At 44.8% G+C, this 17,898-nt stretch overlaps 3 protein-coding genes across 4 annotated transcripts; 2 read left to right on the top strand and 1 right to left on the bottom strand.

Annotated features, from left to right (window-relative positions):
* Nucleotides 1-299: 299 nt before the first annotated feature.
* Nucleotides 300-8,805, bottom strand: cox18 (cytochrome c oxidase assembly factor COX18). Of its 2 annotated transcripts, XM_084550273.1 has the most exons (7): nucleotides 8,157-8,805; nucleotides 7,867-8,102; nucleotides 4,423-4,523; nucleotides 4,033-4,187; nucleotides 3,459-3,574; nucleotides 3,281-3,388; nucleotides 300-468 (listed from the first exon to the last, which is right to left on the bottom strand). In XM_084550273.1, the coding sequence occupies exons 1-7, from the start codon at nucleotides 8,506-8,508 to the stop codon at nucleotides 310-312; spliced, it is 1,227 nt and encodes a 408-aa protein (XP_084406399.1). In that variant the 5' UTR covers nucleotides 8,509-8,805; the 3' UTR covers nucleotides 300-309. The 2 variants fall into 2 exon arrangements, with proteins under 2 accessions (XP_084406399.1, XP_084406398.1); XM_084550272.1 differs by having other exon boundaries at nucleotides 7,867-8,805.
* A 271-nt stretch (nucleotides 8,806-9,076) lies between these two features.
* Nucleotides 9,077-13,624, top strand: selenot2 (selenoprotein T, 2). The gene is made up of 6 exons (XM_084549474.1): nucleotides 9,077-9,304; nucleotides 11,662-11,772; nucleotides 12,138-12,264; nucleotides 12,334-12,421; nucleotides 12,835-12,970; nucleotides 13,118-13,624. The coding sequence occupies exons 1-5, from the start codon at nucleotides 9,090-9,092 to the stop codon at nucleotides 12,954-12,956; spliced, it is 663 nt and encodes a 220-aa protein (XP_084405600.1). The 5' UTR covers nucleotides 9,077-9,089; the 3' UTR covers nucleotides 12,957-12,970; nucleotides 13,118-13,624.
* A 1,227-nt stretch (nucleotides 13,625-14,851) lies between these two features.
* On the top strand, nucleotides 14,852-17,844 carry rnf4 (ring finger protein 4). The gene is made up of 7 exons (XM_084550010.1): nucleotides 14,852-14,986; nucleotides 15,537-15,696; nucleotides 15,851-15,930; nucleotides 16,914-16,926; nucleotides 17,010-17,124; nucleotides 17,224-17,275; nucleotides 17,513-17,844. Exons 1-7 carry the CDS (start codon nucleotides 14,975-14,977, stop codon nucleotides 17,660-17,662), a joined length of 582 nt encoding a protein of 193 aa, XP_084406136.1. The 5' UTR covers nucleotides 14,852-14,974; the 3' UTR covers nucleotides 17,663-17,844.
* Nucleotides 17,845-17,898: the final 54 nt, after the last annotated feature.

Below are 17,898 nucleotides of genomic sequence, written 5' to 3'. Positions count from 1 at the left end.
TAAATAAGATTCATATCATGTCACAAATAAAAACTGATGATTTTATTGTTTGAACTTTATTCCTCCTTTTTCTCTGGAAGTTAAGAATAAACAGGAAATACTCCAGTCCAAGGTCACATGGATTCTTCCTGTCTCTGAATATTTTTAACATCAGTCTGAACATTAAATAAACACAGTTCAACTCCACCGTCAACCCACTGAAGACGTATCATTGAGACATTTAAAAGAAATCAACAGGTTCTGTTCTTATAGCTGTACGCAGCCTTACAGACAGAACTCAGGGTCTGACAGCTCCACTCTAGTCAGTCTTTATTTGAAGTATCTGCTGATGAACGCTGTCAACAGGTCTCTGTACGGAGAATCTGACGGAGTCTTGAGTCCGAGGACTCTGCGGACAGCAGGAGAGCGAAGGATGAGGTTGTGACTGAATCCCACCAGACTGGAGGTGAACCAGTACAGAGCCATGGACTTGGAAAGAGAAGACACAAACATGTTAGAGTGGACACACAGGGACAGCCTGGTACTGACACAGCTGATTCAGACCGACAGAACCTGATCTGAGACTGACAAACAGACCTGGTCCAATCCCTCAGCCTGAATCTGGTTTTACGTCTTTATGTGTTGCTGTTATTGTTATTATTATTGTTATTGTTATTATTATTATTATTATTATTATTATTATTATTATTAAGTCGTCTGTCGGTTTGCTAACATTTCAGAGAGTAAGGCTCAGGTCCTGATCTGAGAGAGAAACACTAATCTTATGATCCAACAAGAATGTGAGACCTGACTCGACATGCTCAGAAATATTCATCCACTGCAAAGATCTGAACAGGAATCCTCTGAATTCCTCCGGTCTGGACATGAACCTGAACACACCCCATCACAGGATGAATCTCCAGGTCTGAACAGGAAGGAAGGTTGTTGTTTTGAACACGTCCTCAGTGACATCTTGAACCTGAGGACGTCAATGTCCTGTGTCGTGAATACCAGTCTATGTTTTCATTGCTTTAACCTCCTCAGTCCCAGGCTGCTGAGAGGTGAAGCCTAAAAAGACCAAATAAATCAGGACTATCTCCAGAACCATCAGGTTCATGATCCTGACCCTGGTCTCTATGGACCCTGGTCTCTCCATGGACCCTGGTCTCTCCATGGACCCTGGTCTCTATATGGACCCTGGTCTCTATATGGACCCTGGTCTCCGCGGACCATGGTCTCCGCGGACCATGGTCTCTGCGGACCATGGTCTCTGTATGGACCCTGGTCTCTATGGAGCCTGGTCTCCATGGACCCTGGTCTCCATGGACCCTGGTCTCTATGGACCCTGGTCTCTATGGACCCTGGTCTCTATGATAGGTCAGACTTCAGTGTCAGTAACATTGTGTCTGATTAATTAGTGATAAACTAAAACATCTTCTAGATCAGAGAGTAGAAAACACCCTGATAGCAATGATATCATTCTGAACTCATTCAGCAACCCCTTGACTAGAACTGGACCAAGAGTTTAGATAAATACCACAAAGGTTCTAGTAACAATAGAACCAGGCCCACTCTCCATCTGGACATCTGGAGAACCAAAGAACCCAAAGTGTTCCACGTTGGGTTCTTACCTCTTGAAAGTGAATCTGGCTACAAAATCCTGATTCCACTACAGGAGGCAACGTACACACAATTCAACCTTTGGACATTTTATTTATCCTGGACATCATCACATTCTACCATTGTGATCATTATACAATCCAGAAGAAGATGGAGATTTCCTCCATGTTGTTCACACATGGAACTCCCCAGGGAAACCAGTCACCAAGGCATGCTACATAGCAATGCTAAGCTAACTTTCACTACAAGATGGCTGTGTTGTGTTTGTTATCTGTTTGTTATGAACAATATAATTCACTCATGAACTTTTTCAGTGCAAAAATTGAAAATATCCATCAGCAACTGGTCTCTCACGTCTCTTACAATACATTCCCTCCTGTCCCCCCCACCCACCCACCCACCCTTTCCTTTCAACCATTCTCTAATCCCCACCTTCCCTCTGTTGCTGATGTATCAGAACTCATCAGAAAATCGAAACCATCCACCTGTCAACTCGACCCCCTTCCAACACCCCGGTCAAAGTCTGTCTCCTCTCCCCGTCTTCTCTGATCACCACCATCATCCACTCCTCCCTCATCTCTGGTTCAGTCCCACCATCTCTCAAATGTGCTGCAGTAACTCTGATTCTTAAGAAACCTGGTTTAGACCCCAGTAATGTCAATAACCTCTGGCCTATTTCCAACTCACCATTACTCTCTAAAATCCTGGAAAAAACTGTTGCATCCCAACTTCACTCTCATCTCTCCAACAATAACCTTTATAAACAGCTCCAGTCCGGTTTTCGTCCCCATCACAGCACTGAAACAGCTCTACTCAAAATAACCAACAACCTCCTCCTGGCAGCAGACTCTGGACTCCTATCTATTCTCATCCTCCTTGACCTGACCTTCTCCATAGACTGGCATCCATTGGATTATCTGGCACACCTCTGGACTGGTTCCACTCTTATCTCACTGGCTGAACTCAATTCATTCAATTAAAAACTTTTGCATCCCAGCCATCTCCCATCTCCTCTGATGTACCACAGGGTTCTGTCCTCGGTCCAGTCCTCTTTATCATTTACCTCCTCCCCCAAGGTCACATATTCCATAAATACAATATTCACGTTCATTGCAAAGAAGACGACACCCAGCTCTACCTTTCCCCAACTCACTTCTCACTGGTCTCACCCTCAAGTCCTTCCGTAAACTGCAACTTGTTCAAAATTGTGCAGCCTGGATTATCATCAGGACTCCTTCTAATCACCAGCAGCTTCACTGGCTTCCCATCACACACCGCATCCTCTATAAAATCCTCCTCTTAACATTCAAAGCCCTCCACAACCTGGCCCCTCCTTATCTGACTGAACTTCTCCACATCAACACACCCAGCCGGACTCTCAGATCATCATCATCATCCATCAGCCTCACCATGACCACCATGGGGTCCAGAGCCCTCAGCCGTTCCGAGCCCCGCCTCTGGAATTCCCTTCCACCAAACATCCGTAACATTGACACATTGACTATTTTCAAATCCCACCTCAAAACCCACCTGTTCCTGCCAGCAGCCTACCCACCCTGCCTGTCACTCTCTTAATAAACAAATAAACTTTTAGGGACATGATAGAAAAGATTATTGCTGCTAACCCCCAACCCTAACCCTAACCCCCCCACACACACACACACCAACCACTCCAACTCACAGAGGGGACCATGGCAGCGATGGGGACCATCAGGACAGAGAAACCTCTGATGACGTTCAGGACCAGCTTCTGGAAAGAAGAGACTCCGACTCTCTGCACAGAAAACACCTGAAGAAGAACACAGCGTTTAGACTGATGACATCAGGTCAGGTGACTACACACCTACAATCAGACCGACCTCCACGAGGAGCAGGTTGGTGAGTCCCAGACACACAGGTAGGATCCAGGTGGAGTCCGGTACAGTGAGGTCAGGGAACCACAGAGCGCCCCCTGCTGCCAGCTTGGCCTGCACGTCTGCACACAACAGACACGGGTCAAAGACTCGGTCAGGGTTCTGGTCAGGGTTCTAGACAGGATCAGTCAGGGTTCTAGTCAGAATTCTAGTCAGGGTTCTGGCCAGGATGAGCCAGGGTACTCGACGGGATCGATCAGGGTTCTAGACAGGATGAGTCAAGGTTCGGGACAGGGTTCTGGACAGGATCGGTCAAGGTTCTGGTCAGGATTAGTCAGGGTTCTGGTCATGGTTCTGGTCAGGGTTCTGGTCAGGGTTCTGGTCAGGATGAGTCGGAGTTCTGGACAGGATCAGTCATGGTTCTGGTCAGGAATGAGTCATGGTTCTGGTCAGGAATGAGTCATGGTTCTGGTCAGGATGGGTCATAGTTCTGGTCAGGGTTCTAGTCACAGTCCTGGTCAGGATGTCTCAGGATTCTAGTCAGGGTTCTGGTCGGGGTTCTGGTCAACCTCGTTCTTACCTGACTGAACCAGGCTCAGGTTTCTGAGGGCCAGAGAGAGACTGACCCAGAGGGGGATCTGAACCCAGACCAGCAGACTGGCTTTGAAAGGGTGACAGTTGTCCCTGATGTAGAGTTGAGAAACAAGACGACGTAGGTTCTTCTGGAACTGGAACCTGAATAAAGAACAGACAGCACTTACAGCTCCTTCAGAACCTGAATTCACCAGAACCTGAAGCCATAAGGACCAGAACTCTTTAGGATCTGAACTCTTAGAACCTAAATCCTTTAGACCCTTAACTCTATAGAACCTGAATTCTTGTGAAAGTTGAGAACCTGCCTGATCTTCAGCCCCTTTCCCTGTGATGGAGTTCTGATCCAGATGTTCTGTTCTCTTGTTGGGGTTCTTACCGGCTCTGTTTTTCCGTCCAGCCTCTCTCTTTTGCTCGGACAGAAACTTCGTAACGCAGCTTCTTCGCCAGGTCAGAGACCTCCACCTGCAGCGCCTCCACCTGCACATCACCTGGGGGTTACTATGGTTACCAGTAGGGGTTATGACGGTCGCTCAGGTTTCAGTTTCTGTTTATTTAAAGTCAAGAGTCCAAAAATGTTTGGAAGGGGGAGGACAGAAGTCGTGGGAGAGGAGGGGGAGGAAGAGAAGAGGAGGAGGAATAAGACAAAGAGAAGAAGAGGATGAAGAGGAGGAGTAAGATGACAACAAAAGGAGGAGGAAGAGGAGGAGCAGGAGGAGGAGCAGGAGGAGGAGGAAGATAAAATGAAGAGGGAGGGGAGGAGGATTCTTGACATATTTTATCTTTCTGAGGACAAACTGTTTTAATCAGAGTCCAGGGCCGTATTCCTAAAGATTCAAAGAGTTGCTCCTTGTGGATAAACTCTAAGAACATTGTTAGAATCATGATGTTTTCTCAGAGTAGATCCTAGTAAAGATAAAAGGTATTCCTAAAGAACCTCAGCTCTTCAGAGAGCTCCTAAGGTGAGATCTGCTCAGAGTAGGGAGGAGGACTTTTAGGAGCCTTAGGAGTTTCTGAAGCAGAAAGGAGTCATTTATCTGTTGTGTTATATTTCCTCATGTCTGCTTCTTGTCTTGTAGTGTGACATTGGAGCCAAATCTACGTCTTAAACACTTTTAATCTCATTGACCAGTTGATCCAGAAGCAAACACTGTTCCTCTGTCCAGTTGGGTTTCCTACTTGTTTTCTTCTCCATTGGTGTTCAGTTTGTGGAAGATCTGAGTTTAATCACACATGTTGTAGGATCATTTTAAAGAAGAGCTACTATTTATTTATGTTATGTAAAATATTATTTAGAATTACACAGTCTTTATAGAGATTAGATTCTATTATTAAGTCTGTTGATCTGACGCTCCATTCTAGGCCAATTCTCACCAACAGTGTATTTTTATCTAGCTTTTAGGATCAACCAATCACAACGGGGTCAACCACACCTCACTGAGATCAGAGTTTCTGTCCATTCCTTGATCAGAGTTCTCTGAGAATGTTCTGGAATCACTGCTAAGCTAAGACTCCTAGCTAGGAACATTTAGGCTGAGTTAGGAGCTCTCTGAGAGGATTCTAGGAATCTTTAGGAATACGGGCCCTGATTTATGGACATGAAGCAGAGTTTATATTGTTCACATCAGGTCACAGAACAATTACTGAATGTATTTAATTCAGAACTGCTTCAAAGGTTTAACCTTCAGAATATTCCACATTTCTTCAAAAAAATGACTCAAACCATCCTGAAAGTCGACAAAGAACCCGACCAAACACACAAGACGTACCATGCCTGGTGAAAAAAAAAGTCTGACCACTGCACAAAGCCTTCTCCAGCACATCCCAAAGATTCTAAACGGGGTTAAGGTCTGGACTCTGTGGTGGCCAATCCATGTGTGAAGATGATGTCTCATGCTCCCTGAACCACTCTTTCACAATCTGAGCCCCATGAATCCTGGCATTGTCATCTTGGAATATGATCCATTGATGGAATAACCTGGTCATTCAGTATATTCATCTGCCTCTCTTCTTACCCTGATGCTTCTCCACTATCCTTCCAGTTTTTAATAATGCCTTGGACAGTTCTTAACCCAGTTTTAGTAGTTTCTACAATCGCCTTAGATGTTTGCTCTGCTTGATGCATGCCAATGATTTGACCCTTCTCAAACAGACGACCACAGGATGTGTCTTTAGACATGGTTGTTGAAGGAATGAGAAGCTACTCATTGCATCAGTTGGGCTTAAATAACTTGTTGTCAGCTGAAAGATAATCACCCATGCAGTAATTGTCCAATAGGAGGTGAATACCTGTTTATTAGTTAGATCCAGGTGGAGACTTTGTTTTTGGCCAGGCAGTGTAAAGATTAGACTAAAGTGAGCCAATATTCCATATCATGTCCTCCTTGTGTCCAGTATCTGCTGTGACCTCCTTGTCACTAAATGTTTCTGGTAACTGCTGATCAGTGGTCTACAGCAGCTTGGAGGAATTTTAGCCCATTCCTCAGAACAGAACCAATTCAGTTCTGAGATGTTGGTGGGTTTCCTCACATCAACTGCTTGCTTCAGGTCCTTCCACAACATTTCTATTGGATTAAGGTCAGGACTTTGACTTGGCCGTTCCTAAACATTCATCTTGTTCTTCTTTAACCGTTCTTTTGTAGAACCACTTGTGTTCTTGGGCTCGTTGTCTTGCTGCATGACCCAGTTTCTCTTCACATTCAGCTCATGGACAGATGTCCTGACATTTTCTTTTAGAGTTCACTGGTAGAATTCAGAATTCATTGGTCCATCAATGAGGACAAGCCGTCCTGGTCCAGATGCAGCAGAACAGGCCCAAACCAGGACATTAGCACCCCCATGTTTGATGGAGGGATGAGGTTCTGATGCTGGAATGATGCAGTGTTGGTTCATCTCATTTAAACCAAACTATTCTACTTTGGTCTCATCTGTCCACTAAACATTGTCCCAATAGTCTTCTGTCTTGTCCACATCATGTTTAGAAATGTTCTTCTTGGAGAGCAGTGTCTTTGTCCATCACACCATGGTTGTTCAGTGGATTCATCAACATTAACATCAGCCAATGAGAGAGAGGCCTTCAGCTGCTTAGAAGTTCCCCTGGGTTCCTCTGGGACCTCTCAGACTATTATGGAGTGATCTTTGTTGGTGGACCACTCCTGTGGAGGGGAACAGTCGTCTTCAATCTGTCTGACTGTGGATTATGTGTGGGTTCCAAACTCTTTAGAGATGGTTCTGGAACCTTTTCCAGCCTGATGAGCAACAACAACTCTTTCTCTGAGCTCCTCAGAAAGCTCCTTTGTCCACAAACATGTGTTGTGAAGATCAGACTGAGACAAATCCCTGATTTATTGAAACTAAACCAGGAACTGAACCACACCTGAGTCTCATTACATTGATGGAAACACTTCTGAACACATGGACTCTGACTGGATCCTAGAGGAGCTCCTCTCTGATATGTAATATCGGCTCATTTTAGTCCAGTACTTGTGTTTCATGTGTTTGATCGGGTTCTTTGTCTAATTTCAGGAGTCTGATGAAGATCTGTTGATGTTTTGAGTCATTTTATGAAGAAATGCAGAAGATTCTGAAGGATGTTAAAACTCTAAAACTGCTCTGTGTTATATGTTCTACAAACAATCTCACGGATCAATTAAATCTTATTAAATTGTTAAACTGAACTCAAATTTCTTTAGTCTGATCAATGATCAATGAAACTCTGCTGACATGTTGGACACTCGTCTGTCTCCATGCAGGTAGAGGTGATACCAGCATGGAGACATGGTAACATGGAGGTGGAGCTCACTGCAACACAACAATAACTCACCTTGGAGATGATGACCATCTGGTAGGCAGCGAGTGGAAGAGTGATTAGCGTCCTGACTGACAGCGTTGCCACGGCAATGCTCAGCCACCACGGCAATCCGCTCACCTGCTGTACAGTCACCAGGAAGTCTTCACACAGGTGAACCGGAGTCGAGTCTGAGAGCTCACTGTACCATCCACCGGATCCTGGGGCACCTGCGACCCCCACCAAATCACCACTACTGGCACCACCGACACCTGACAGGGTCCTGACACCAGACAGGGTCCTGACACCAGACGGGGTCCCAATACCAGACAGGGTCCCTAAACCTGACAGGGTCCTGACTCCAGGCGGGGTCCCAATACCAGACAGGGTCCTGACTCCAGGCGGGGTCCCAATACCAGACAGGGTCCCTAAACCTGACAGGGTCCTGACACCAGACAGGGTCCTGACTCCAGGCGGGGTCCCAATACCAGACAGGGTCCCAATACCAGACAGGGTCCCAATACCAGACAGGGTCCTGACACCAGACAGGGTCCTGACACAGGACGGAGTCTCGACACGCAATGGAGCTGCAGAGCAGATGAGAGGAGACGTCCTGATGATCAAAGTTAAACGGGACCGTCGGACACAGGACCTCACGGACACCCCCACACCGAGCATGGTGGGGCAACAGGAAAAACTTTAAAACTCTGATTTTACGTTTTTATAATTCATTCCTTCACCTTCGTCGCGCTTTCTACCGGCAGTGGAGCGTCTCATATTTATGACGTCACATGTCACATATACGTCTCGAGAATGTGACGTTACATTTGTTTATAGAAACAAACATTTATTTTAAATCAAAACAATGAACAGTTGTATCAGTATATTATTATGATCAATTAAACATCATTAAAAAGATTAACGAGCTGATTGATGATGTTTACCGGAAACTGTCGCTCACATACCGGAAGACGACCGTTTTTCCTTCATAATAAAAGAACAAAACTTATACTACTACTAATAGTAATAATAATAATAATAATAATAATAATCTTGTATTGCTATAGCACTTTTCAAATCAGCAACATGTGTAGAAGCAGGTGGACTCGTTCAGCAGAAACATTCCTGTTTCGTTTAATGTGCTTAAATAATGTTTAAATTCTTTAACCGTAAATTTAAATAATGTGAACTTTTACTTTTCTTCAGGAGCTCTCGTATTGTGAAGGATCCAACCGGAAGTGTGGCCGAGGACAGCAGACATGGCGGAGTACAGCCAGGCCGGCCTCCTCGCCGCCCTGCTCCTCTTCACAGCCCTCACGGTGCGGGACGTTTATCTCGGCAGGTCGAGCCCGCAGCCCGGACACCAGGCGGCCGACGGCCCCGGCTTCTCTCCGGACACCCTGCCGGACACGGAGGCCGGGAAGCCCGCCAAGTCCTCTCTGTACAGCGGGCCCGTGCTCAAGTTCCAGTACTGGTGAGATTAGCTCTGAAGCTAACGGTTAAGCTAACAGCTAGCATCAACAGATAATGTGTAGTTAACAAGGTGTTAAATAGGAGCTAAAGCTAACAGCTAGCATCAACAGATAATGTGTAGTTAACAAGGTGTTAAATAGGAGCTAAAGCTAACAGCTAGCATCAACAGATAATGTGTGGTTAACAAGGAGCTAAATAGGAGCTAAAGCTAACAGCTAGCATCAACAGATAATGTGTAGTTAACAAGGAGCTAAATAGGAGCTAAAGCTAACAGCTAGCATCAACAGATAATGTGTGGTTAACAAGGAGCTAAATAGGAGCTAAAGCTAACAGCTAGCATCAACAGATAATGTGTAGTTAACAAGGTGTTAAATAGGAGCTAAAGCTAACAGCTAGCATCAACAGATAATGTGTAGTTAACAAGGTGTTAAATAGGAGCTAAAGCTAACAGCTAGCATCAACAGATAATGTGTGGTTAACAAGGAGCTAAATAGGAGCTAAAGCTAACAGCTAGCATCAACAGATAATGTGTGGTTAACAAGGAGCTAAATAGGAGCTAAAGCTAACAGCTAGCATCAACAGATAATGTGTAGTTAACAAGGTGTTAAATAGGAGCTAAAGCTAACAGCTAGCATCAACAGATAATGTGTGGTTAACAAGGAGCTAAATAGGAGCTAAAGCTAACAGCTAGCATCAACAGATAATGTGTAGTTAACAAGGAGCTAAATAGGAGCTAAAGCTAACAGCTAGCATCAACAGATAATGTGTAGTTAACAAGGAGCTGAATAGGAGCTAAAGCTAACAGCTAGCATCAACAGATAATGTGTAGTTAACAAGGAGCTGAATAGGAGCTAAAGCTAACAGCTAGCATCAACAGATAATGTGTGGTTAACAAGGAGCTAAATAGGAGCTAAAGCTAACAGCTAGCATCAACAGATAATGTGTGGTTAACAAGGAGCTAAATAGGAGCTAAAGCTAACAGCTAGCATCAACAGATAATGTGTAGTTAACAAGGTGTTAAATAGGAGCTAAAGCTAACAGCTAGCATCAACAGATAATGTGTAGTTAACAAGGAGCTAAATAGGAGCTAAAGCTAACAGCTAGCATCAACAGATAATGTGTGGTTAACAAGGAGCTAAATAGGAGCTAAAGCTAACAGCTAGCATCAACAGATAATGTGTGGTTAACAAGGAGCTAAAGCTAACAGCTAGCATCAACAGATAATGTGTAGTTAACAAGGTGTTAAATAGGAGCTAAAGCTAACAGCTAGCATCAACAGATAATGTGTAGTTAACAAGGAGCTGAATAGGAGCTAAAGCTAACAGCTAGCATCAACAGATAATGTGTGGTTAACAAGGAGCTAAATAGGAGCTAAAGCTAACAGCTAGCATCAACAGATAATGTGTAGTTAACAAGGAGTTGAATAGGAGCTAAAGCTAACAGCTAGCATCAACAGATAATGTGTGGTTAACAAGGAGCTAAATAGGAGCTAAAGCTAACAGCTAGCATCAACAGATAATGTGTAGTTAACAAGGAGCTGAATAGGAGCTAAAGCTAACAGCTAGCATCAACAGATAATGTGTAGTTAACAAGGAGCTGAATAGGAGCTAAAGCTAACAGCTAGCATCAACAGATAATGTGTAGTTAACAAGGAGCTGAATAGGAGCTAAAGCTAACAGCTAGCATCAACAGATAATGTGTAGTTAACAAGGAGCTGAATAGGAGCTAAAGCTAACAGCTAGCATCAACAGATAATGTGTAGTTAACAAGGAGCTAAATAGGAGCTAAAGCTAACAGCTAGCATCAACAGATAATGTGTAGTTAACAAGGAGCTAAATAGGAGCTAAAGCTAACAGCTAGCATCAACAGATAATGTGTAGTTAACAAGGAGCTAAATAGGAGCTAAAGCTAACAGCTAGCATCAACAGATAATGTGTAGTTAACAAGGAGCTAAATAGGAGCTAAAGCTAACAGCTAGCATCAACAGATAATGTGTAGTTAACAAGGAGCTGAATAGGAGCTAAAGCTAACAGCTAGCATCAACAGATAATGTGTAGTTAACAAGGAGCTAAATAGGAGCTAAAGCTAACAGCTAGCATCAACAGATAATGTGTAGTTAACAAGGAGCTAAATAGGAGCTAAAGCTAACAGCTAGCATCAACAGATAATGTGTGGTTAACAAGGAGCTAAATAGGAGCTAAAGCTAACAGCTAGCTGGGACAGTAAACTGCTCCCGTTTTATTTCAACAGGAAGTCTATAGAAGATGAATTGATGATTGATAACTGATGTGTTTGATGTGAAACCTTAAAACATTTCAAGCAGCTGTCAATAAATGATGAACCGTTCTGTGTTGTCAGTATCTCCTGAGGTTACAGCAAAGTGTTCCAGGATTACTCTCAGGCCATCAGCCAGGTGTACCCGGACATTCGCATCGAGGGAGACAACTATCCCCCTACCCCTCTCAACAGGTGGGACATTACTATAGTTCCCATGATGCCTTGGGGGATTTGGGCAGATGTCATCAGGTGGGCTACTTTAGACTGAGGGTACAGTGGGACACAGACGCAGTAACAGCTGCTGCTGCTGCTAGCTGCTGCTGCTAGCCGCTGGCAGCTAGCCGCTGGCAGCTAGCTGCTGCTGCTGCTAGCTGCTGCTGCTAGCCGTGTTTGAGGCACTAACAGTAGATAGTGGTTCTTTGTACATGTTAGCTACCAGCCACAGGTGATCAGCTGGCTCACGTTAATTCCACGTGTGATCAGATTAACGTGAGTGTTCAGGTGTTGTGTCTGTGATTGGTCAGTGACTCTACACCTGTTATGACCTCCGCCTTCAGGTGTGTGGGTAACCTGATCTCGTACCTGAAGCTGCTCTCCATCCTGTTGATCGTGAGCGGTCAGAATCCCTTCGTCCTCCTTGGCCTCGACACTCCCAGAGCCTGGACCTGGAGTCAGGACAACAAGGTAACCGCCCTTACTGCTTTTACCTGGTTACCGTAGCAACAGACTGACTCATCCTCTCTCCTTTGTCAGATCTTCTCCTGTCTGATGGCCTTCTTCCTCTGTAACATGATGGAGACTCACTTCCTGTCCACGGGAGCCTTTGAGGTCACTCTGAATGGTGCGTTCTGATTGGTCTCATCATGATGACATCACTCTGAATAATGATCCTGATTGGAGGAGGAGGGTCTTTTATGATTAGCAGCTAGAGTGTGCTGATGGTGAAGATCAGTTCTTTTACTCTGAAGCTCCAGCAGGAACGTCTGTCCAGTCACTTCCTGTAACCTGACTCCACCTCGACCAGGAGGAAGGAGACACAGCAGGTTCTCCTCAGGGAGAGAAACCACTAACTTTCTTTATCTGATGCTCTGCTTTCCTCCAACCTATGAACACATCACAGAGACGTCTGACAGTCAGTGAATGTGTTCAGACACATTAACAATAGACAAACATCAGACTGGCAGCAGGTATCAAGGTGAAGCAGAGACAGGAGGGACTTCCTGGTGTAACGCTGTATTTCTTCCCCTCTCTTAGACGTCCCAGTGTGGTCCAAGCTGCAGTCTGGTTATGTCCCAAACATCCAGGAAATGTTTCAGATCCTCGACAGCCACCTGAAGATGAACCAGGTGGATCCCATGACCTTCTCCTCCACTTAGAGCTGCACACGCAGGTAAACCGTCAGAAACTGGGCCATTAAGATCTGGATCGTGTTTAATGAGCTGAATCTCTGGAGCTGGTCTTCATCACTCAGTTTGGGGGGGGGGTCTCATCTCCATGGTGATGGCTAATGTCATGTGACCCGTCTGCCTCTCCTCAGCCGTGCTGCATTCAGGTGTCCCGGCTCAGTGGGAGGTTCAGCCGCTGGCGCTCATGAAGGTCCGGCCTTAAAGCAGTCTCTGCGGGGCCTGGCCAGATGTCCCCTGCCACAAAACGAGCGCTCCTTCTGCATCGGGTCACATCTCAGCACTACAGTACCCATAATGCACAGCTGCTGACAGGCTGAACACTAAACTGGACTCTTCTGATTTCTCGATGGTTTCTGTTTTTTCACTGCAGAGCTAATGGTACAACTGCTAGCTTCATGCTAATGCTAATGTTTCTCTGTCTGGACAGGAAGTCGCAGACAGGAAATGGAACAAAGAGTGTGTTGAATAATTGTGGGTGGTTTAAACTGTGCTCGACCTCATGTCTTGCTCTTTTTATTTATTGTGCAGACTGTCTGAATCTGTCCAATCTTTGCAGCAACTATGTTTAAAAGGGTAACTTCACAAGCTCTTATTGTGAAAACAGGAAATGTGTTACATTAAAAAGAAAGATGAGATGATCCGTCGTCTTTGTTCTGTTTGTCCTCGTTATGATGCTGGTGTGTCATTGATCCTGATTGATTCACTGCATTTATATTAAACACATTTATATTAAACACATTTATATTAAACACATTCATATTAAACACATTCATATTAAACACGTTTATATTAAACACATTTATATTAAACACATTCATATTAAACACATTCATGTTAAACACGTTTATATTAAACACATTTATATTAAACACATTCATATAAAGGTCAGTGTAATGAAGCGCAGACAGAACCAGGCACATTTGACAGTTTCAGGCAGAAATATTCTCTTATTTTAGTTTCAGTATCTTAGAAAATCATTTTATGAAACAAATCATTTCATTTTATATATGTTCTCATTTTCTCTAAAGCAGTGTTTTTCAACCACTGTGCCGAGAGAGAATCCAGTTTCACCTAATTGATATAAAAACATTTTTTGAAAACAAATTATCTGCAAGTAATATGCCATTGTCAGTGTTATATATACACACACACACACATTATATATATATATATATATATATATACACACACACACATTATATATATATATATATATATATACACACACACATATATACACACATATATACAGTATATATATATAAAATACTTTTCTTTGTGTTTATTTGATCCCTATTCAAGACACTTTGACAAGAATGACTTTATATTGTTAAATAAGCTACAGAGTTTAATTTATCTTGGCCCAAAAAAGGCTGAAAAACTTAACCCTAATATACAGTCAATGTGAAAAACACTGCTCTAAAGTCTAAAGCATTCAGTTACTGAGATTTCCGGTTTCCAGAGGTGCACCAGTTGGTGGCGCTAATACAACATAACAAACTGCGAGAGGAGGAGGAAGAAGAAGAAGAAGAAGAAGAAGAAGAAGAAGAGGAGGAGGAAGCAGCAGCAGCAGCAGCAGCAGTTTAAGAATAAAAATCAAAGAAGAAGAGGAAACGATCAGTAATATCAGCAGTCCGGCGGGAACATGTCCGTCCTCTCGTTCTTTTTGTCTAAGTTAAAATGTTTAAATGACGTCTGAGCTGCACCTGCTGACAGCTAACGAGAGAGAAGGCACGAGCGAAAGTGAAGTTAGCTTACTGCTAACGGTTGCTAACAGTCGTGTCAGAGTTCACCTGTCATTGAAACTCACTAATTCAAACCTCATAGAGGAGGCACGCGAACACAACACCTGCTGAGCTCACTAGCGTCTACCTGAATCCAGGAGGACAGTGTCGTTCACCTGTGGCTCACCTGTGGTCTGCCAGGAGGAACCAGAGGAACCAGAGGAACCAGAGGAACCTCGGCTGGCTGGACGTGTCTCCAAGGAGATGAGCACCTCGGTAGGTTCAGTTTATTCTCATTTGGACCAAGAACCGTCTCTTACCTGTGAGACTTTAATTACCAGCAGCTGCATCAGATCACTGACCATAAGTTCAGCCCTCTCTGGTCACCTGGTCTCTGGTCACCTGGTCACCTGGTCTCTGGTCACCTGGTCACCTGGTCTCCTGGTCAGATCACTGACCATAAGTTCAGCCCTCTCTGGTCACCTGGTCTCTGGTCTCTGGTCACCTGGTCTCTGGTCACCTGGTCACCTGGTCAGATCACTGACCATAAGTACAGCCCACTCTGACCACCTGGTCTCTGGTCTCTGGTCACCTGGTCTCTGGTCACCTGGTCACCTGGTCACCTGGTCTCTGGTCACCTGGTCACCTGGTCTCCTGGTCAGATCACTGACCATAAGTTCAGCCCACTCTGATCACCTGGTCTCTGACCACCTGGTCTCTGACTACTGGGTTAACTGTATTGATTGGATCTTTGAGATGTCAGACTGAGGTCAGGTCACCTGTCCAGGTGGATGACACTCACAGCTGATGTCTGTGATTTGTCAAGGCTCAGAGGAAGAGGAGGACAACAGGAAGTCCTCAGGTGTCCAGACCGAGCAGTAAGACCAGCCGGGCTACTAACGCTAAGAGGACAGCTAGCAGGACGGCTAGTGTTAGCATGGCGTCCCCAACAGAGACCATTGATGTAATGGACAACGCTGAGGAGGGTCAGTAACGATCAATACTCTCACCTGTCTGCATGAACTAATAATCAGTCAGTAGGACTCACCTGAGACTCACCTGAGACTCACCTGAGACATGGAGGGACAACTGTCTCAGCTGAAGGACGTTTCAGTTTTAATCAGTGTGTCATGTGTCCAGGTGTGGAGGAGGTGGTCGATCTCACCTGTGAAGGATCAGAAGCTGCTGTGGTCGACCTGACCAACAACGACTCTGTGCTGGTAACAACACAATGACACACAATGACACACAATGACACACAATGACACACAATGACACACAGCACCACACAATGACACACAATGACACACAGCAACACACAATGACACACAATAACAACACAATGACACACAATAACAACACAATGACACACAATAACACACAATGACACACAATGACACACAATGACACACAATGACACACAGCAACACACAACGACACACGACACACAACGACACACAATGACACACAATGACACACAATGACACACAGCAACACACAATGACACACAATAACAACACAATGACAACACAATGACACACAATGACACACAGCAACACACAATGACACACAACGACACACAATAACACACAGCAACACACAATGACAACACAATGACACACAATGACACACAGCAACACACAATAACACACAATGACACACAATGACACACAGCAACACACAATAACACACAATGACACACAATGACACACAGCAACACACAATGACACACAATAACACACAATAACAACACAGCAACACACAATGACACACAGCAACACACAATGACACACAATGACACACAGCAACACACAACGACACACGACACACAACGACACACAATGACACACAGCAACACACAATGACAACACAGCGACACACAATAACAACACAATGACACACAATAACACACAATGACACACAATAACAACACAACGACACACAATAACACACAGCAACACACAATGACACACAGCAACACACAACAACACACAACAACACACAACAGCAACACAACAACACACAACAGCAACACAACAACACACAACAACACACAACAACAACGACACAACACAACAACACACAGGTTTAGACTAGTACACACTACTATGACTCATGTTGATGTCGACACTAAACTGATCTTCTTCTGCTTCTTCTTCTTCTGTGGTGACGCGTTTCTTCTTCTTCTGTGGTGACGCGTCAGCTGGTGGATGAAGGTAAAACTTTGTGCTCCAGAGAATAGACTTGAACGGTTTCATTAAAGGGGCAGTCCAACATGTCTCTGGGTGTCCTCTATCAGGTCCTCAAAACGGGAGACTAACTGCAGCAGAGAGTTACGTCGTCAGCAGTGATGAAGACGAAGACACGCCCCCTGTCCTCAACCCTGCCGTCATATCATCTGCACACACCTCCAGGTAATATCTCTGCTGTATCAGACAGGTAATACACTGGCCCCTGCTCCTGACAGTAGGAACCAGTAGAACCCAATAGAACCTGTCTCTGTGTTGTTGCAGGGCGACTCCAGGTTTGATCAGCTGTCCTGTCTGTCTGGACCTTTACTCTGAGGTGAGACACCTGAGGAACATGTCGGAGCTCTGGGCTTTTATTTTGAAATTCTCTTTGTTTCCTGTGTTGATGGTTTTACTGCTGAACATTAGGGGGCACCATCTGACCTTTGACCTCATGGGTTTTTGCCTGGTGCTTTGTCTTGAACTTCCTGTCTGAACAGGAAGTGATGTAACTCTGACCTTCAACACCTGACAGCTGAAGCTGTTCTCTGATTGGTTGCTGTTTCCTCCTCAGATTGTAGAGAGCGGCCGATTGGTTGTTTCCACCAAGTGTGGTCACGTGTTCTGCAGCCAGTGTCTCAGAGACGCTCTGACATCATCACGCACCTGTCCTACCTGCAGGAAGAAACTCACCCCCCGACAATACCACCCCCTCTACGTCTGATGTCACCATGACGATACCGTGACCTCACGCTGACATCACTCTCAGCTGTGCTGCCATTGGATGCCTCCAGAGACTTTTGCAGCTCAAACTGTTTTTTGCATTTTCATTTTCACTCTTCACAACGCTGATGGATGGATTGATGGGTGGATGGATGGGTGGATGGGTGGGTGGATGGATGGGTTGATGGATTGATGGGTGGGTGGATGGATGGATGGGGTTGGTGGGTTGATGGATGG

This window comes from Chelon labrosus (assembly GCF_963514085.1).
Source record: "Chelon labrosus genome assembly, chromosome: 8".
Taxonomy (NCBI): Eukaryota; Metazoa; Chordata; class Actinopteri; order Mugiliformes; family Mugilidae; genus Chelon; species Chelon labrosus.
The sequence above is the reverse complement of the archived record's forward strand: the minus strand, read 5'-3'. Positions and strand labels throughout refer to the sequence as shown.

What these genes read in the sequence shown, in the direction of transcription:
- rnf4 (XM_084550010.1), top strand. An exon ending in TCATCTGCACACACCTCCAG is followed by an intron (nt 17,125 to 17,223) that starts GTAATATCTCTG and finishes GTGTTGTTGCAG; the next exon opens with GGCGACTCCAGGTTTGATCA. An exon ending in GTCTGGACCTTTACTCTGAG is followed by an intron (nt 17,276 to 17,512) that starts GTGAGACACCTG and finishes TTTCCTCCTCAG; the next exon opens with ATTGTAGAGAGCGGCCGATT.
- cox18 (XM_084550272.1), bottom strand. Translation starts at nt 8,508, where the DNA reads ATGCTCGGTGTGGGGGTGTCCGTGAGGTCCTGTGTCCGACGGTCCCGT. An exon ending in CCTGAGCCTGGTTCAGTCAG is followed by an intron (nt 3,575 to 4,032) that starts GTAAGAACGAGG and finishes TGTTGTGTGCAG; the next exon opens with ACGTGCAGGCCAAGCTGGCA. An exon ending in CCAACCTGCTCCTCGTGGAG is followed by an intron (nt 3,389 to 3,458) that starts GTCGGTCTGATT and finishes GTTCTTCTTCAG; the next exon opens with GTGTTTTCTGTGCAGAGAGT.